This window comes from Esox lucius, chromosome 7 (assembly GCF_011004845.1).
Source record: "Esox lucius isolate fEsoLuc1 chromosome 7, fEsoLuc1.pri, whole genome shotgun sequence".
NCBI lineage: Eukaryota > Metazoa > Chordata > Actinopteri > Esociformes > Esocidae > Esox > Esox lucius.
The window spans coordinates 10,105,285-10,124,251 of record NC_047575.1 but is presented as its reverse complement, the minus strand read 5'-3'; the positions used below and the strand labels follow the sequence as shown (position 1 = coordinate 10,124,251).

Here is an 18,967-nt window from a genome sequence, read left to right as displayed (position 1 = left end):
CTCTAAATGAGGACAGCAAATATATAAACTATTCAGTTACAGAGAGTAGTTAGAAATCTTCAACTAGTAGTGTTCTCCTGTGCTAATTTATTTACTTTCCCAGCTCTTATCTCACAATTGTGTTCCATATAACAATTTGTGGCCAATGAGTGACCAGTCTGCTTCATCCAGTTATTTAACTCATTTGAAATTTGGACTCTGAGTACTGGGATCAAGCAACTCTTGGTGTAACTTCTGACAAAGGGGAAAAAACTTTAAAATTATATGAGCATTAGAGGAGCAGAGGGGGTTTGTTAAGATTTGACTGAGAGAATGAATCAGGGCACAGGTTTAAAGAAAAACAGCTATACTAGACAATTTTACACAGGTCATTCTATGGCAATCAATTGCTATCAATGCATGTAATGATTATCAGTATGAAACGTTTTGCTAGTCGAGTAACAGATATCTAGAACCGTTGCACTTGTTTTGAAGGAATCTGCTTCACTCCCATTAGAAACAGCATGAGATGTCCAAATTAATGACTCTAGTTTCAAGGTGCAACCAGAAAATTCCAAAACTGTCAAAACGAATAACCCTCTAGATGCAACGTGCCACTGGACAATTACAGAATATTTGAACCGGAATACTGCAAAGAGAGACATACTGAGCAAAATTCCAACTGTATTAACAGCCTTAGGTTTCTATGGAGTAGAAACATTTTATTAAAAGATTTATCACTGTAATGTTTCTCAATTATTCCTACAGTATTACAGAAATTTCCTGACTGGATTGAAAAGGGGCACTTTCTTACACCCACATTTTGCACTACATAACCGAAAGACCGTGACAGCAGATCCACAAGGACCGCTATGACATGTAACTATACTTCCTGAGAGGAAAAACACATACAGACAGACAGCTTTCTCAGTGACATATAACCTTCAGATACGCGTGTTCACCACTTCAACATGCACTCAAACATGACCTAAAGACATGACTAAAAAACAAACCTTAGTGATCGGCTGTGTATAGCCACTTTCTGTGGTGTCTGTTTGATGGATTTTTTGTCTTTTGGATTATTGTTTTATTGTGCTATGCTCTGTCTCTCTGTCTGCATGCTAAGTGTGACTTTTCATATTGTTGCTCTGTATTAAAGTATAATCAGAATTCAATTGAGCATGAAAAATTTGCTAGGAAACTTTGAAGTTGTATATTTCCATTTGAACTGCTGCACATATACTGTAGGGCGCTCCCAAGCAAAGAGCAAGGACGGATTTACATTCTGAGTTTCAAGACACTATGATCTGAAGTAACATCCTTCTGCCTTTTACATTTTACAACTCTCTGGCAGTGTACTGACAAAAGCTTTGATACTATAGTCACAGGGAATGAAAGTAACAGAGTGCTAAAGTTTTGAGTTGCCTACATATTGGTATACGTGTAAGTTAGTATGTGTGCATGTTGGGCATGTAAAGCCAGGCTTTATAAACACACAGCATATAATTTAGAAGGCACGCGTCTCCTTACGCAATGTGCTGCAGCTCTGTTCATGGAGTTACTCATCAACACAAACGGTCCATGTTGGCCATGTCAGTATGACCTAGCAAAATCATTGTTGAAGTTGGTGGCAACTAAACCTGTTTTGAAATTTCATTACTACAACAGTGAGCAAAATCATTTCAGTGCCTTTTATACATTTAAATTCTGATACAGGCCTATGAACACATGTACATTATGTGTGGTAAACAAAAGACAAAGGCATTAGTGTCTAGTATACTTTATTATCTCAGTATGGCTAGACAAAAACATTCTCACAAGACGATTTTGGCTTTGGTGGCCACCATTGGCAAGACTGACACTCACATGAGCTGAAACTAAAAGAGAGCCGGGAAGGCCAAGGTGTGGTTCTCTGACATGGTTCTGACATGTGGGCCGGCTGTGTTGTTCCAACCTTCCACAGTTCTGCTCCCCTGGCTCCCAGGCTAGTCTTCGGATATCTTCAGAAGGATTGCACATGTTCAGCGGTTTCTTCAGGTGAAATCAGAACATACACAGGTTGACAAACATACGGCTGTTTCACATTGGTTCTCCACCAGGCTAAGTGAAAAGAATGGGTAAACACAGACGAAAATACTGAGGCAGGCCTATATTCACATAGAGAACTGGCACTGCAGTTCTCCCTTAGGCACCATAGGGAATCAACAAGCCAGCCGCAGATGAATGTCAATGGGGAATCCATTATAATATTCAGCATTGTTTTACTGAATATTAAATGCAGAGTTTCTTTCAAAGCTACAAAACTAAATGTACCTAGTTGTATTCCCTATCAGGTGTGAATGTCTCATTGTTTGTCATGGGACTTGTCCATTGGTCAGGTGACTTCCATCTGCTATGTAATTGGACAATATGGATGAACAGCTAGATGAGTAGGTTGTTTTATTTAATCATGGGATGAGCATTTTTTTCCCTTACTAACTCTGAAATGGGCACAGTCCTGTCCCCTTGACTTTTTCTGCATATATCGCAGTTATCCTAAAAACATTTCTAATCTTAAATTAATATAATGAAAGTTTCACTGGATAGTCCTCTGCACCTGCTCAACAAATGGGAACAACAGTATCCAGAATGTTTTGAATCCTCTAACCTAATATGCCCCAGTACAAACCACACCTCCCTCCATACTGTGGCTCCCAACTCTAACCAAAATCAGGGCAGTTACATGAATGGGGCGACAGCTTTGATCGTTCATAAATAACGATTCAATGAGTAGTTTGTGATGAACAATTGGAAGAGATTGCGGCCGTTAGAGACTTTCAAGACTGGCCCTGTGGCAACTTCTGATTAGGACACTGCTCTGATCATACAATTAGGGAAATACTGCAGAACAGAGCCATGAATGAAGGAGGTATAGACAGTCTGAACTGGAGAAAACGCCACAGGAGATCCATCATCTGTTCCACTGGGTGACAGCCGCAAGACGAGACATTTGAAGGGAATTGTGTAGTATACTAGTGTTTGTTTTAATCGAGTAGAGACTCGTTAGGGAGGACATCCATCAGAAGCTAAAGGGCAGACAGGGACACTTTAAGAAGACTGCTTGAATTTGCAGTCAGAACGATTAGTGGCAGAACAGAGAGTACCTGTAAACACAAGTCTTCACTGTCATTTCATTTGTCATGTGCTGGCGCTGTGAGCTCGATGTGTGTCGCGATAAAGGAACAACGACTTCATAACCCATGTTAACAGCCGGAACATTACGTATCGAACAAAACTAGTAAGGCGTGAATTATTCAAGTGAATTAAGAAATGAGCTGATATTTCCTCAGGCAAATCTCCTGGTGCTTATCTCCTGATTGCAGCAGTGTGTAGATAGAGAGCGGTATGAGTAGGGAAAAAGAACAGTGTGGAGTGAACGCACAGCTTATTTGAGTTGCTCGTCAGGGGCGGGGATCTTTTCCAGGCTGGGCTCCACACCCCATATCTCCCGGGCGTACTGGGAAATGGTGCGGTCACTGGAGAATTTACCACAGCCGGCAATGTTATGGATCACTTTCTTGGTCCATTCCTTCGGTTTCTGTTTTTAGAGACAGAGAGAGTAAGTAACAATAAAACAAAATATTTGAGAAAGTGCTGTACGGACAGACTAACCTGCCCACCCATTCGAGCCTGGTTCCTCTCTACGTTTCTTACTAGGTCCCTGTCTCATTGACTATTCCTAGTCAATGATTCTACATTTGCATTGCTTGCTCTTCAGGGTTAGGTTCAGAATCGTATAAGGACAATTGCTAATTTAAAAAGCACTTTTTAAGATGTGTTTGAATGATTCATGAAAGTATTAATTAATATATACCTAAACCAGGTGAACTTCTGTGTGTCATTTGTGCATTACACTGACCTTGTACAGTTCATTGACCTTTTCCTGGCATTTGATGTAGGATTCGTAGTCAGCAAAGACTTTGAACCTGTATATCAAACATTAGATAACAATAAGTGGAGAGAAAAACATATTTCTGTGTGTTTATATGTGTGTGTGTGAGAGTGTGTTTGTGTGTGGATGTTATTACCTGTCGTGGTGCATCAGCAGATCCACAAGTTCCTTGAAGAGGTCTGGCTGCTTGGGACTGAAGAAGCCACCGGCGATCTGGTCCATGGCCTGCTTCAGCTCAGGGATACGGTTGTAGTATTCAGTGGCATGGTATCTGTGCAGGACAAAAGTAGGTGTTGGAGGCATGCTGTTAAGAACTATGCCTTCGCCAGTTTTGATGCTCTGCGATGTGAAATAGTACATTTAGATTTAGCTCTCCAATGCAAAGGAACCTTTCAAAATCCTGACATGTCACTAGTGTATCTGATCTCACTGTGACCCCTGTATCCTGACTGGTGTTAGCGAAAGCCTGTAAGGATACAGGCGTTTGACCCCATCCCCTGATTTAGCCGCTTGGACTCGTGACCTTTGCTCTGAAACATGCGTAACTGTCCTCCATGACGACGATCCATCTTGCTGAGTCACCCGAAAGATACTTCCAGGACGGCTCCACCCGCACCGTTTCAGGCTGCCATCGGAATGACTTCACTGAAAGCTCTTTACTCGGAGTCCCCCCCTCCTCCACATCACTACGGTTCCTTTGAGTCAGTGTGGCCTTAATTCCCCTGCTCTAACCCCCTGTCCCCATGGCCACGTCCTCCTGCTCACCCTTTACCGGCGTCCATGGCGTCCACGTCCTCCACCCTCATGCCGAAGATGAAGAGGTTCTCCTCCCCGGCCTCCTCGGCCATCTCTACGTTGGCGCCGTCCATGGTGCCGATGGTGAGCGCCCCGTTCAGCATGAACTTCATGTTGCCGGTGCCTGAGGCCTCCGTGCCAGCCGTGGAGATCTGCTCAGACAGGTCGGCAGAGGGGATGGCTGGGGGGGATGGGGTGATGAGGGGGTGAGGAAACCCACAAGAGATGAGTAACGGACATCTAGTCAGACAGATCGCTAGGTTGATGCCATTGGCATTCACTTCTAATAAATAGCTGTCTGGGTACTAGTATTTCCAGTTCTGTCCCCAGGAAAGTATAAACTCTAATCTAATTATTGTAAAATACAGAAAATTTAAATTCCACATGATTTTAACCTTAAAAACTAAAAGATATTGTTGTTGAAAGGGAATGATATGCATTTTGAACACTTAATTCAGTAATTGAGCTCTTTTAGCCATGTCATTCATCAACCTCTACGAGATATGCAAGTTATTAAATAATATATGAATTTATTCCTTCCTTTATTTATAATCCTAATAAATAATTATCTCCTCTCACCATTTTGCCATGATGGAAATGCAATCATCTTTCATAGTCCTAACATATGTTTGATAGAGACGCTCAAATCTTCAACTGTTTATCATCATTCAAACTCAGACCTATTAGGAACATACAGTAATACGGTGGACCATGTCTCTAACAGGGTGGAAATCTTAGGCAATATTTTTAAATTAATGAAAAATATTTAATATTGCTATTTACATAGTATATATAGTATCTCACAGAAGTGAGTACACCCCTCACATTTCTGCAAATATTGTCTCAGGTGTGAATGGGGAGCAGGTGTGTTTGGTGTTATCGCTCTCACACTCCCTCATACTGGTCACTGGAAGTACAACATGGTCCCTCATGGCAAAGAACTCTCTGAGGATCTGAAAAAAATAATTGTTGCTCTACATAAAGATGGCCTAGGCTATAAGAAGATTGCCAAGACCCTGAAACTGAGCTGCAGCACGGTGGCCAAGACCATACAGCCGTTTAACAGGACAGGTTCCACTCAGAACAGGCCTCGCCATGGTCAACCAAAGAAGTTGAGTGCATGTGCTCAGCATCATATCCAGAGGTTGTCTTTGGGAAATAGACGTATAAGTGCTGCCAGCATTGCTGCAGAGGTTGAAGGGGTGGGGGGGTCAGCATGTCAGTGCTCAGACCATACGACGCACACTGCATGAAATTGGTCTGCATGGCTGTCGTCCCAGAAGGAAGCTTCTTCTAAAGATGATGCACAAGAAAGCCTGCAAACAGTTTGCTGAAGACAAGCAGACTAAGAACATGGATTACTGGAACCATGTCCTGTGGTCTGATGAGACCAAGATAAACTTATTTGGTTTAGATGGTGTCAAGCGTGTGTGGCGGCAACCAGGTGAGAAGTGTGTCTTGCCAACAGTCATGCATGGTTTGGGAGTGTCATGGTCTGGGGCTGCATGAGTGATGCCAGCATTTGGGAGCTACAGTTCATTGAGGGAACCATGAATGCCAACGTACTGTGACATACTAAAGCAGAGCATGATCGCCTCCCTTCAGAGACTGGGCAGGCAGGGCAGTATTCCAACATCATAACGACCCCAAACACACCTCCAAGACGACCACAGCCTTGCTAAAGAAGCTGAGAATAAAGGTGATGGACTGGCCAAGCATGTCTCCAGACCTAGACGCTATTGAGCATCTGTGGGGTATCCTCAAACGGAAGGTGGTCAAGGTCTCTAACATCCACCAGTTCCGTGATGTCGTCATGGAGGAGTGGAAAAGGACCCTAGTGGCAACCTGTGAAGCTCTGGTGAACTCCATGCCCAAGAGGGTTAAGGCAGTGCTGGAAAATAATGGTGGCCACACAAAATATTGACACTTTGGGCCCAATTTGGACATTTTCACTTAGGGGTGTACTCACTTTAGTTGCCAGCGGTTTAGACATCAATGGCTGTGTGTTGTGTTATTTTGAGGGGACAGCAAATTTACACTGTTATACAAGCTGTACACTCACTACTTTACATTGTAGAAAAGTGTAATTTCTTCAGGTTTGTCACATGAAAAGATATAATCAAATATTTACAAAAATGGGAGGGGTGTACTCACTTGTGAGATACTGTAGATGTTTTATTAGTCTGTTTTTTCTATGTTATATAGAAAATGTTGGTATTGCTTTTCACCCTTATATTCTTCATTCAACCCTGTTTGACTGATATTTTGAAATCATAATTTACCAATATCATCAAAGGTTGAACAAAACAAATAGAAGCGTTGACCAAATTTGACCAATTGTTATTCCCCCTTATTTGTAAAGAGTCTACATCACGTGTTTGTTTAGAAAACAAAATCTGTTTTACTCTTTAATTATAGTGTGATAATTATTTGAGAAAGAAAAATATATGGGATGGATTGGGGGACATCTGGTGACTATGAATATGTGAATCAAGATGAATAAAAACACTGACTTTCCCTAACAGGGTAGAAATAAATCATGCCCTTGTGTGAACATTCTGCCTGGATTTATTAGGATTTGTGCTTGAGTTTCACTAATATGATTTTTTGATAGTATGTATACGAAACATTTAAAAAAATATATATCTATAGGGTCCAAATGATACTGCATAATTGAAATGAACCACCTAGAAACCTAGCTTCCTTTTCACCTGAAAATCGATATCAAAACTCCTCTCAGGCGTTAACACAGCTCAGCTGTTTCTTTGGCCTAACACAGTAGATTGAGTCCACCCTCTGCAAGGTTGAAGTTCCAGTTTTCAGGAGAAATGGAAATAGAGAGTGTGACGCAACTTCAGCTTTTTTTTTTACGTAATCAAGCGAACACTCCATCTTTACTCCACCATATTCACTGGACTAAACAATGAAAAAGAGAACCTCCTGACATTTTGTTATTTCTTCTCATCAACACCACTATGTGGAGTTCCTAACCCCTGTCTACCTCAGGTTGAGTCAGAAGTGGCAACAGACACCAACAGGGTAAGTCGGTCACCTTTCTCAGCCAGAGTGACTCTGTAGTTCTCCAGGAAAAGGACTTTGAGACGATCGCCAATGACGGGGTCGTTGTTGACCACCTCACCGATCGCTGTGATGAGACGGATGATCATCTTGGCTGTGTGGTACCCTGGAGCAGCCTAGGAGAGAGGCAGTGTTGGGTATGAGGAGAGAGGAGGGGGGGCAGTGTTGGGTAAGAGGAGAGAGGAGGGGGAGGCAGTTTTGGGTAAGAGGAGAGAGGCGGGGGAGGCAGTGTTGGGTAAGAGGAGAGAGGCGGGGGAGACAGTGTTGGGTAAGAGGAGAGAGGCGGGGGAGGCAGTGTTGGGTAAGAGGAGAGAGGCGGGGGAGGCAGTGTTGGGTAAGAGGAGAGAGGTGGGGGAGACAGTGTTGGGTAAGAGGAGAGAGGCGGGGGAGACAGTGTTGGGTAAGAGGAGAGAGGCGGGGGAGACAGTGTTGGGTAAGAGGAGAGAGAAGCGGGGGAGGCAGTGTTGGGTAAGAGCAGTGAGTGGCACAGGTGAGGTTTCGGTGGATATTTAAATGCTGATACTCTGAGGGGAAACGTACCTTTCCTCCAACCATAATGGTTCTTGGGGTCCAGTGCTTGTTGGGCTCTTTCTTGATACCTAAAAACCGGTGTGTTGCGTGAGTACAGAGAGAGGTAGAAGCAAACAGAGCGAGAGAGGAAGAGAGTTAGGGATAGCGAGAAGGAGAAAAGAAGGGACAGACAGTAAGGGAAAAATGGAAAGAGACAGCAGGGAAAACGATAGAGACAGAAAGAATAAATAAAGATTGAGGATCAATGAGAGATGTTGTTCTATTGCAAGTTAAATTAGTAGTACTACATACAACACTTCTGGCTTTATGTAAATTGTTATGTCATACCAATAAATGTATATGATTAATGGAAGAGAGAGAGAGAGAGAGCCCAGTAGATGGCATTGTTGATTTGATGACAATTTGTGCTCTTTGTTGTTTATAATTTCCCTTGCATATTGTTTGTCCTTTTTTCATAGATACTGTATATTCACTATTCCTGCTGAAACATTTTCTTTGGCAGTACTGGCAACCATCCATTCATGTCAATGAAGTATCTACTGAAGTGTGTAAAGGTAAAGGGAGTCCAGGAGTGAGGGAAAAGAGAGAGAGAGTGAGTAAGGGAAAAAGAGAGAAAGACAGACAGAGTAAGGGGAAAGAGAGAAAGACAGACAGAGTAAGGGGAAAGAGAGAAAGACAGACAAAGTAAGGGAAAAAAGAGAAAGACAGATAAAGGGGAGAGAGAAAGACAGACAGAGTAAGGGAAAAAGAGAAAGACAGACAGAGTAAGGGGAAAGAGAGAGAAAGACAGACAGAGTAAGGGAAAAAAAGAGAAAGACAGACAGAGTAAGGGGAAAGAGAGAGAAAGACAGACAGAGTAAGGGAAAAAAAGAAAAAGACAGACAGAGTAAGGGGAAAGAGAGGGAAAGACAGATAGAGTAAGGGGAAAGAGAGAGAAAGACAGACAGAGTAAGGGAAAGGACAAGGCAGTGACAGAAGTACTAACGGTTGTAATAGGTGATCATGTGTAGACAGTTGAGCAGCTGTCTCTTGTACTCGTGGATTCTCTTGACTTGGAAGTCAAACATGGATTGGGGGTTGATCTTGACCTTGTAGTGCTCTTCCAGATGTACAGCAAATTTCAGCTTGTTCTCCTAGATTAGAGACACGTATGACGCAAGTGAGTTAGGGCAGATGACAATATTCCTCCAGTCTCTTAATTTACAACCAGAGTCTGTGACTTAGTGCCATTCACCTGCTTGATTTTGGCGATGTCACGGATGAAGGCATCATCATTTATGAACTTCAACAGTTTCTTCAGCTGGTCAAGGTCACGGACAAAGTCCTCTCCGATTCTCTGATGAACAAGATGACAGGAGAAATATTTGTGTGTAAGAGTTAGTTTACTGGTTACCACATCAAGAACAGATTTTTATTTTTTTAAGAAATGACATCAATATATGGCCAAAATCACTAAAAGACAAATAAGGTTCATCTGGCTACAGTTTGATGTATTTTCTAAATTATTTTGAACAGTCCTGCTACCTCTGCGATGACCTCAGCCAAGCCAGGGTTGCACATTACTAGCCAGCGACGTGGGGTGATACCGTTGGTCTTGTTCTGGAACTTGTGTGGCTCCAACTCATAGAAATCCTTGAACCTGCACAAAGAACATACAGCAACACATCAGCAATCAAATAAGTTCACATCAGCTCTCCAAGCGAATCCACTGAAAACATATCACTATACTAAGCTTCGTAATTACACCCGACACATATCGCTCACATTTGTGTGATTTAAATAATTATTTAAATGTGTTAAATACTGTATCTATGAGAATAACTGTGTTACTATGACTGTTTGATGAGATTGTCTGTGTTCACTCATAATTACAGGAATGAACTACAAGTCGCTCTGGATAAGAGAATCTCCATACGCAAAAATAGAAATAGTACATTTCTATAAAACGGAGATGTATTCAAACAATTTGTGTGAATATATTTCATAAATAAATAAATATATTACATATATTAGAGTGGCCAATGTGGTAAAATCAAGATGCATTTTAGTTTTTACAGTATATGTAAGTGTGTACAATTAAATGGCTTATATTTATATATCTATAATTAGCATTTAAGTGCATTCAGGCACATATATTTTATCACCACATGTCTTGCTAATGTGTTTAATAAATGTCTAAAATGTAACGCAGTGTTTCCTGTGTTCTGGTACCACACGTACAGAGTGGCGATGAGGATCTCGGAGTGGATCCGGGCCACACCATTGACTGCATGGGAACCCACGATGCACAGATGAGCCATGTTGACTTTCTTACAGGGGCCCTCCTCGATCAGAGACATGCGCGCCAGACGGTCGCTGTCGCCGGGGTATTTAGAGGCCACGAACTGCAGAGACAGGACGTTTAATAAAGTTATCCTGTAACGGCATGTTGTACAAAAGCCGCTGTTATGCAAGCGTGTGGAACACTGTTATAACACTTCCTGAGAGGCATCGTGTGTCCCCGTTGCCCTGTCTGCATACCTCCAGGAAACGACGGTTGATCTCGAATATGATCTCAAGGTGACGGGGCAGCAGGTGATGGAACAGGTCAATGGGCCAGCGCTCCAGTGCCTCAGGTAGGACGGTGTGGTTGGTGTAGGCGCAGGTGCGTGTACAAATGTTCCAGGCCTGACACACACAGACACAGACACACAGGTACAGAGGCAATAGTGTTAATTTACCTCAAGGTTTCCGGGTTCGTACTGTAAATGAATGCTAGTCCATTAGAGTTATTTATTTGCAGTGTGCCCAAGCAACTCTTTCAACTAAGCTGGTCTTTGTTGCCCCCTGCTGGTACAATTGTTGAGGTACCACTGCATTTTGGCCTGGAAAAATAGCGGATGTGGTGTTACAGCACTGCCCAGGGCAATGCCAAAGAAAATGATTCAGTCCAGCTGGTTTTCCACATCACAACCAGTGTAGTGTATCGCTGTAAAACCCATTCAGCTGTCATGATTGACAGTCATCTCCTCCACTCACAACATCCCAATCTAGTTTCTCCTCATCCACCAGAACCCTCATCAGCTCAGGGATCGCCATGGCAGGATGAGTGTCATTCAGCTGGATGGCAACCTGGAGGGGACAGAAATTCCCTACATGATTATTCTATTCAAGTTCTGTTGGTCAGAATAATCACAGCGGACAGGATAATTTATAACATTCGAGGGTACCGTACTACCGGTATGAATAGAGAGGCACAAGGATGAATAGAAAACCACAACATCAGATTGAGACATTGAAACATCAGCTATTGTTTAAACAAGCCCCTTTTTCACTTTTTGCATGTCTTGCATTTGAAAATTGCTAACTATCGTTCCAACAACAACCAAGTCAATGAGAATAGCATGCTAGATATTTTCTTACACCTCTAACTTACTGAATACAGAGCAGAGACACATGTAAAGCGTATCCACTAGTTAATCTGACATGAAGAATAATAATTGTCATAATCTCCAAAATCCACAACTTGTACTTCAAGACAGTGACACATATTCACAAATCGCCAAAAGGTGAATCTCACTTTGTTGGGCAGTTCATTGAAGTCTGTACGGGCGATCTCCCTGGACCCAAACTTGGAGACCTTGAAACGACGGATGATGTCCTGCAGGGTGGCGGCAACCACAAAGTACTCCTGCTTCAGACGCAGCTCCTTGCCCTCGAAGAACTGGGGAGACATCAGGAGGTGAACCCACTAAGACCTGCACATCTGAGAGAGCTTTTCAATGCTTCCCAAAACAATTACAGTCAATGCCAGTCATTTCTTTTAAGTGAATAATTACAGAGAATAGAGGGCCATTTCTTATTCAAATATCTATAGAGTTTATTGTCAAAATCAACACTGAACCCTGGAAACTGGAGAGTAATTCAGTACATTCAACACATACTATCTAATGCACAACATCTTATATATTCTTACGTTGTCATTGGGGTACAGCACACGGGAAATGTTCTCACACAAGTTTCTGTCCAACACTGCCTGAATATAGCCACCGACATTGACTGTTGAGACAAGAAGAAACACACCCTTCAACAGCCAATTATGTCACGCTGTATCAGTAATGCTAGCCATTTGCAGATCTGACAAAACAGGCGTAGGAGATTGTGGGTTGTTTCAAATCAGGGAGAACAAACAACCAATCATTCATTCCCGCTCTGCCGCCAAGGACTCAGTCAGGCACTTACAGTCCTTCAGGTTGAAGTCGCACGGCGCCTTCGCCGACCACAGCCTCATGGTGTTGACAATGTTGTTTCTGTAGCCAGGGATAGGGGTGTCGTATGGCAGAGCCAGCACTACCTGTCAATACATTTACACCCACTGACTTTAAAGAATGCATGTTTATTCATTTATTGATGGCCCACTGGTCACCCCAATGCTTCTGCAATCCCACCCCAACATGCATTTTATTCACCTGAGCGTCGACCCACTTCACTCCGCTTGGGGAGTGTTCCGTTCTGCCATAGAACTTGACAGGACGCATGTACTCAGGACGGGCCTTCTCCCATGGGTTGCCATAACGCAGCCAATCATCAGCTTCTTCAACCTGTCAATCATTCGGTTATATAACAATCTGGCTTGCGCTTTCAGCAAAGTTCTTACACCGTACATTGGCTGTAAAAATTGAAAGCCCCGACCCCGAAACAAACAACAACACAGGAGTATGTGTCACCTGCCAGCCGTTGACGATCTTCTGGTTGAAAATGCCAAACTCATATCGGATGCCGTAGCCGTAGGCAGCCAGACCCAGAGAGGCCATGGAGTCCAGGAAGCATGCTGAGGACCAGGAAGGGGTTAGGCTAGACCGGGGCTCCACGGGCCAAACTAGCCTAACATCATTTCTAGAACATCTAATACAACTCACACAACAGTCTAAGGCACAAAATGGTCAGACTAGGGAGACGTGGTGCAGCTTACCGGCAAGACGGCCGAGACCCCCGTTTCCCAGGCCGGCGTCTTCCTCCATGTCCTCCAACTCCTCCATGTCCAGACCTAGCTGTGGAAACAGGTGCCCGGGTCAAACAGCAGCCAATGCATCCAGGAAAACCAGAGTTGAACAGGATTTGTTTGTGACACGGGGTGCAGTCCGACTGCCCATGTTGAGCCCCATTAACATAAGGTCCATTCTCATAACACATGGCCATGAGCAGCCCTCACCTGGTAAATGGCCTCATCACAGGCGTTCTCCAGTGCCAAGTTGACCATGGTGTTCTGCAGTGTGCGTCCCATGTAGAACTCCAGGGAAATGTAGTACACACGCTGAGGACCGGATGGGGGGTTAGAAGATGGATATCATAGAGCCATCCACCGCGGAGAACATTAGCAACATAATGCCTAACAAACATCTATTACAGTGTTAAAATGAAGTACCAAGTGTAAATAGGAAAGAAATATGATGACACTGATAATGTGTGTCACAGATAATGTCCTTAAACATGTCCACAGCTGGCAGCACTCAAGTTCACAAAGTATGCTGCGGTTAATTAGTGAAAGAAGCCAACACTGAAAATGTCAGTGTCTTACTCCTCTGATCATCTTTTCTCTCTCCTTTCTCTCTTTCTTAAAACCCACTTGAAGGATGAGGTCAAAGGGCTCCAAGATTCCACTTTCAATGGGTTTGAGAAGAAGCTTGGGAATTAAATTTAGATCTTGCCTTTCATATACACTAGACCGATTTTCAGACATTCCTTGGCTATTTTATAGACCTTGTTTCCCAAAAATTTTCTTTACATCAGAAATATTAGTTAGACCAAATAAATGTATTAACATCCCAAAAACCCCTAGTTCAAAGCCAACAATTTAAAACAGTTTACTGAAAGCATTACGGGCTTTTGGAACACACAGACGACTTGAACCGGGCAGGAAGGCCGTACGTTCTGTTTGAAATATAATATGTAACAAAGCATACATTATTTAACATAATGTATTTTCATGAAAATGTTTATTCACGAGATTCTAATGTCTATGCAAGTTCAGCGGAAATGTCCAGTCCACTGACTGTGACCCTTAAAGTGAGATTTCCTGGAAATGAGATCTCACTGCTATCGGTAGAGGTGAAAACCACTATACTGCCCGGATCATCAAGTCCCTACCCTACAAGAGCCGGAGACTGCTGGTTTTCTGTTCTACATCATTGTTAATAGGACCCACCTGGTGCCTCAAGTCTGAATAAGTCCCTGATTAGAGGGTTGCAATTTAAAAATGGAGTGGAACTGGCTTGGAAGGACAGATTTGATTAGCTCTATACTGTAGCAATCTATTATTTTCCTTGGTATTGTTATTTTCTTTTATTATTCATTACAATGCTGAAATCACTTAAAATGTATATGGTAATAAGTTACCATATCTATAAACCATTTGGTATTTGTCCAGAAATAATGGTACTGATTGGTCTACAGGCGGTCCTTTAATAACTATGTAATTTTTTACTTGTGCCTCAGTTGTGCTGTTTGATGTACAGCCCTGATAATTTGTGGTCTCTCTAATCATGATAAATAAAATTGTCTACAGAACATAAAGTCTTCCATTTTGGATTTTATGCCATTTAGAATTATTTTGAAACCTTAATGAATAATCTCTGTGTTAATCATAAGGCCAATACATTTTTGAAAGTCTGATGTAGGTCCATGATATACATCTAACTATAGTTTCATCACAGCTAAGCTTTGCGTTCCAAAATGGCTGAAAAAATTGTGTAACACAAAAAAACATTGACCAAATTACAAATGCTTCCTACTTTGACTACTAAAACGTATCATGGTCTTGAACCTATTAGTGATATGTTGACAAACCTATGACGAGTGACAATGTCAGATGTTATGATTATATTCTAAAACTTGGGAAACTATGGGCAAATTAATACTTATTATGCAACATTAATGTCCACTAATGCTAACTTAATCTATTTACTTGCGAACATTTTGTCCTACTGACCCAGGGTTTCATATGTAAAGCGATCACTACCTTAGATATAGGATAGGTAGTGATCACTACCTTAGATATAGGATAGGTAGTGATCACTACCTTAGATATAGGATAGGTAGTGATCACTACCTTAGATATAGGATAGGTAGTGATCACTACCTTAGATATAGGATAGGTAGTGATCACTACCTTAGATATAGGATAGGTAGTGATCAGTACTTTAGTTGCTAAAAAAAATTCAGTAAGCACCACACTAATACCCTCTGGTGGACAACATTTGAACAACAGCTATTCCATCCGGCTCGTGGTAGGAAATAAAATAATTTTGAGGGGAAGTAAAACATAACTCACCAGGCACCAGCCCATTCTTATACCTCTGAATTTAAATGATGTAGACATTATAATAATCCTACTGAACAAATGTTTTAATTACTGCCCATTTCTAGCCTGAAAATCTTTTTTGATTAACAAATTACAATAGAAATGTGGCCCTCCATGTAATATCTAAATCCTGATGTGGCCCCCGAACTAAACAGTTAGCCCTCCCCTGCACAATGGCCATCACTGTAACGACCATGCATTTTTTGATCTACCAGTTGCAGCTATATACTCTTTCTTTTGCAGAGAGGGCAATCCAAACTATTTGAGTATGTTCTTTCTTTAGACAAAAGGAAAGCAGACACGCAGACACACAGCAGTCTGTGAGACAGGGGTTTGGTTGTTTGCGCACACAAAATGTTTTTGTGAGGCAGGCTAGAGTTGGTTTCGCATTCTGTGCAGCAGGGAGTACAGGGGGCAAGAGGGGGTTGTACTGGGTAGAGGTCAGAGAATGTAGGGGGTTGAGGCCAGAGAAGAGGGGGAAGGGGGGCAGATTGTCATTGGTGTTACATAACACCGGTATTTTGGCTTAGGTAAAAATAGATTCAGTTGGGGTTGTTGTAAAGGTTAGTTTGGGTGTGATCCCTCTGGAAGGTGAAGGAAGGTCTGAAAACGTGTCTGTACACTAGGGGATTGATACACTAGTGTATCCACTATATAAGGACCTAATGTATAAAGTGGTATATGGGTTTAGTGGAATAATTAGCCCTCCAAAAGTGTCCAAGTTATCAGTGTAAAAGTAAATGTGCAGTAAGAGCAAATGTGCACTAAACAAACATGACCATATCATAACATTTTCAATGATTTGAGTGTAAGTATGATATTTGGGATAAGCCTTCTTTAAAATACTTATTTGAACCACTAGGGCTGCTCTTGAGCCAAAAAGCCCCTCCCCTGGAAAGACGGAAATATTATCCAGAACAGAAATGACTTAAATGGGTGGTACAGGGCACAGTTCCTCCACAACCATAAGGAAACAGTTATTTCTTTAATATTAAAATTAGCTAGTTTTGTTTTATTTTATGCAAATTTGGTCATTTGGTCTGATCTAGTTCCATTGTACAATGGCAGTTTGCTAGTGGGTTAATATTACAGTCTCTCACCCAAGACCACAACATACGTATTCAATGCATTGACAGTTCCACATAAAGCGGTTGCATTTAGCAATGACAAGGGCTGTTTACGTATTCCTCAACTATAAACAGCATATTTTTTCATCTCTGATTGAATGTCCTCCTGCCCGCATTGCTAATATGGGTTTCTGTCTTGACATTACCTTGAGGGAATCTTGACCTTTCAGATAGGGAAACCATAACCAGCTGCTGACATTGGATTAGGTGATAAAGTAGAAGGTCAAAGGGCAAGTCCTGTGCAGGCTACATCTTTCTAATGTACAGTCTTTACCCAAGATTATACAAACATGGTCTCATATATACATCCATATTTTAGAAAGGGAATATGATGTGTGATATGACATCAGTGAAACATTATGTCTTCTATTTACAAAATGACTGCTTAGGCTTTACTTGTACTGTCTATGTGTTACTGTCCACAATGATTTTGCACTGTTAAAGATGGATATGAAGGAAACTGATTCAGGTCTAAATAAACCTCACCCTGATGAAACTCAGCTTGATTTATTTATAAAGGCAAGGATACACATTTGTTTCCTGTTACTTTACACTTCTTGAAGTAATTACCACCCCTGCAACTACATTTAGCTTCTTTGCTGGGCCTGATAAGTGAAAACCACTCCAATAAAATCAGGCTTTTTTACTGTGGCATGTCTGATAGGAAACAATACATTGCCATGGAGAACAAATAATGTTTTGGCATGTTTATGCTTTCAGTACCAATGCCTGTTCCAATACTGTTCTAATTGAGGTCAGAAGTACACAAAACAACATTGATGGCTAAAATGTCATGTCAACGGAATGTTAAAGGTCATGCAATCTACTTTAATATTTAAATGTAAATTTTTCCGGGAGACCCAGTTTTACTACAATTTGTGATCATTACAATGTAATATAGTACACTGGAAGTACGTTGCAGACAGTGTCGAGCATTTGTCCAGTAACCAAAAGGTTGTTTGATTGAATCCCTGAACCAGCAAAGCGAAAAATCTGCCATTCTGTCCTAGAGCAAACCAGGCAACTGTTACTGCTTCAAGTGTCTCTGGATAAGAGTGTCTCCTAAGACATAATGCCTGCTCCAAATGTAAGTTGAATACATAAAGCTCTTTATGATGAAATACTAATGTTAATTTCTGTATTATTGTGAAAACGTTGAAAGTTGACATGTCATTTGTTTCTTTAGTTTTCTTTAGTTTTTTTGTTTTCTTTTTATGTTAATGAGTTTCTATTCTGTTTGCTATTTTATTTTATTTGTGGTTTACGTGGACTACAAGTGACAGCTGAGCATTGCAATTATGGAACTTACTTTGGGATCTTTCTCATAGTAGTACTGCTGTGTTCTAATCCACCTGCCCACCAAGTGGTCACGCACGGTGTTGGCAAGAGCGAAGTAGTAATCCCGTTTGGTTGCCACATTTCTGTCCTTGACCAGTGTAAAATGGAGATGCCTGTTGAAAGCCACCTTCAGTTCTGCGACATTTTCCGGACCCGCAAGACCTCTCACGGAGATCTGTTTTTTTCTGTCGTGATCGGACAACGGCTTAGACATGATGCTGCGCGAAACGGGTCTTACACCGGGTTCCTTATTGCAATAAAACGAGAGGTGCAATCCACAATGTCCAGACACCCCTACAGAAGCACCCGCATGGCTGGGTCACGCTCCTTTATTTATAAGAGCGAACATTAATATTTAAAAGAGGCGGGGCGAACTGAGAATAGAAAAGCGAGAGGGAGAGAGCAAATGACATGCGGTAAAGAAAACGAATTGACTGAATTGTTTTGTCTTTAAAAATAATAGTTGATTTGCATGCATTTGTTTGACTGATATCCCATTTCCAGCAGAGGGATGTAACGAATTGATTATACTAGTATGTAGCGACACCTGTGGCTTTTTCTGTCTGTAAAACTGGGATGCAAATATCTGTAGTCTATTTGAATTCATTCACTGCAGCCCCCAACATGCCTTGCTCCTCCGCAATTTTCAAGTGTCACAGCAGTACTATCATTGAGGACTGCGCCATTAATAGCAGCTATGACCCAGTCCCAAAGGCCATGATATTTGAAAGGCATGTCTGGTAATGTCAGGAGCCCAACACTTGCCACAAACCGAGCTAGACCATACATTGAAGGGAAGGCACCATAGATTTTATATTCTAGGTTTTCTTTTTCTTTTTTATCTTTAAA

At 41.8% G+C, this 18,967-nt stretch overlaps 1 protein-coding gene across 2 annotated transcripts; it reads right to left on the bottom strand.

Moving 5' to 3' along the window:
* Nucleotides 1–1,743: 1,743 nt before the first annotated feature.
* On the bottom strand, nucleotides 1,744–18,433 carry pygma (phosphorylase, glycogen, muscle A). 2 transcript variants are annotated; one of them, XM_010870584.5, is made up of 21 exons: nucleotides 18,090–18,433; nucleotides 13,506–13,607; nucleotides 13,266–13,344; nucleotides 13,021–13,124; nucleotides 12,763–12,894; nucleotides 12,536–12,647; nucleotides 12,270–12,352; nucleotides 11,874–12,017; nucleotides 11,333–11,425; nucleotides 10,835–10,981; nucleotides 10,535–10,698; nucleotides 9,839–9,953; nucleotides 9,549–9,650; nucleotides 9,300–9,447; nucleotides 8,324–8,382; nucleotides 7,758–7,899; nucleotides 4,676–4,886; nucleotides 4,047–4,181; nucleotides 3,878–3,944; nucleotides 3,401–3,556; nucleotides 1,744–2,010 (listed from the first exon to the last, which is right to left on the bottom strand). In XM_010870584.5, exons 1-20 carry the CDS (start codon nucleotides 18,330–18,332, stop codon nucleotides 3,404–3,406), a joined length of 2,535 nt encoding a protein of 844 aa, XP_010868886.1. In that variant the 5' UTR covers nucleotides 18,333–18,433; the 3' UTR covers nucleotides 1,744–2,010; nucleotides 3,401–3,403. The 2 variants fall into 2 exon arrangements, with proteins under 2 accessions (XP_010868886.1, XP_010868887.1); XM_010870585.5 differs by having other exon boundaries at nucleotides 1,744–1,979.
* Between the last annotated feature and the right edge of the window lie 534 nt (nucleotides 18,434–18,967).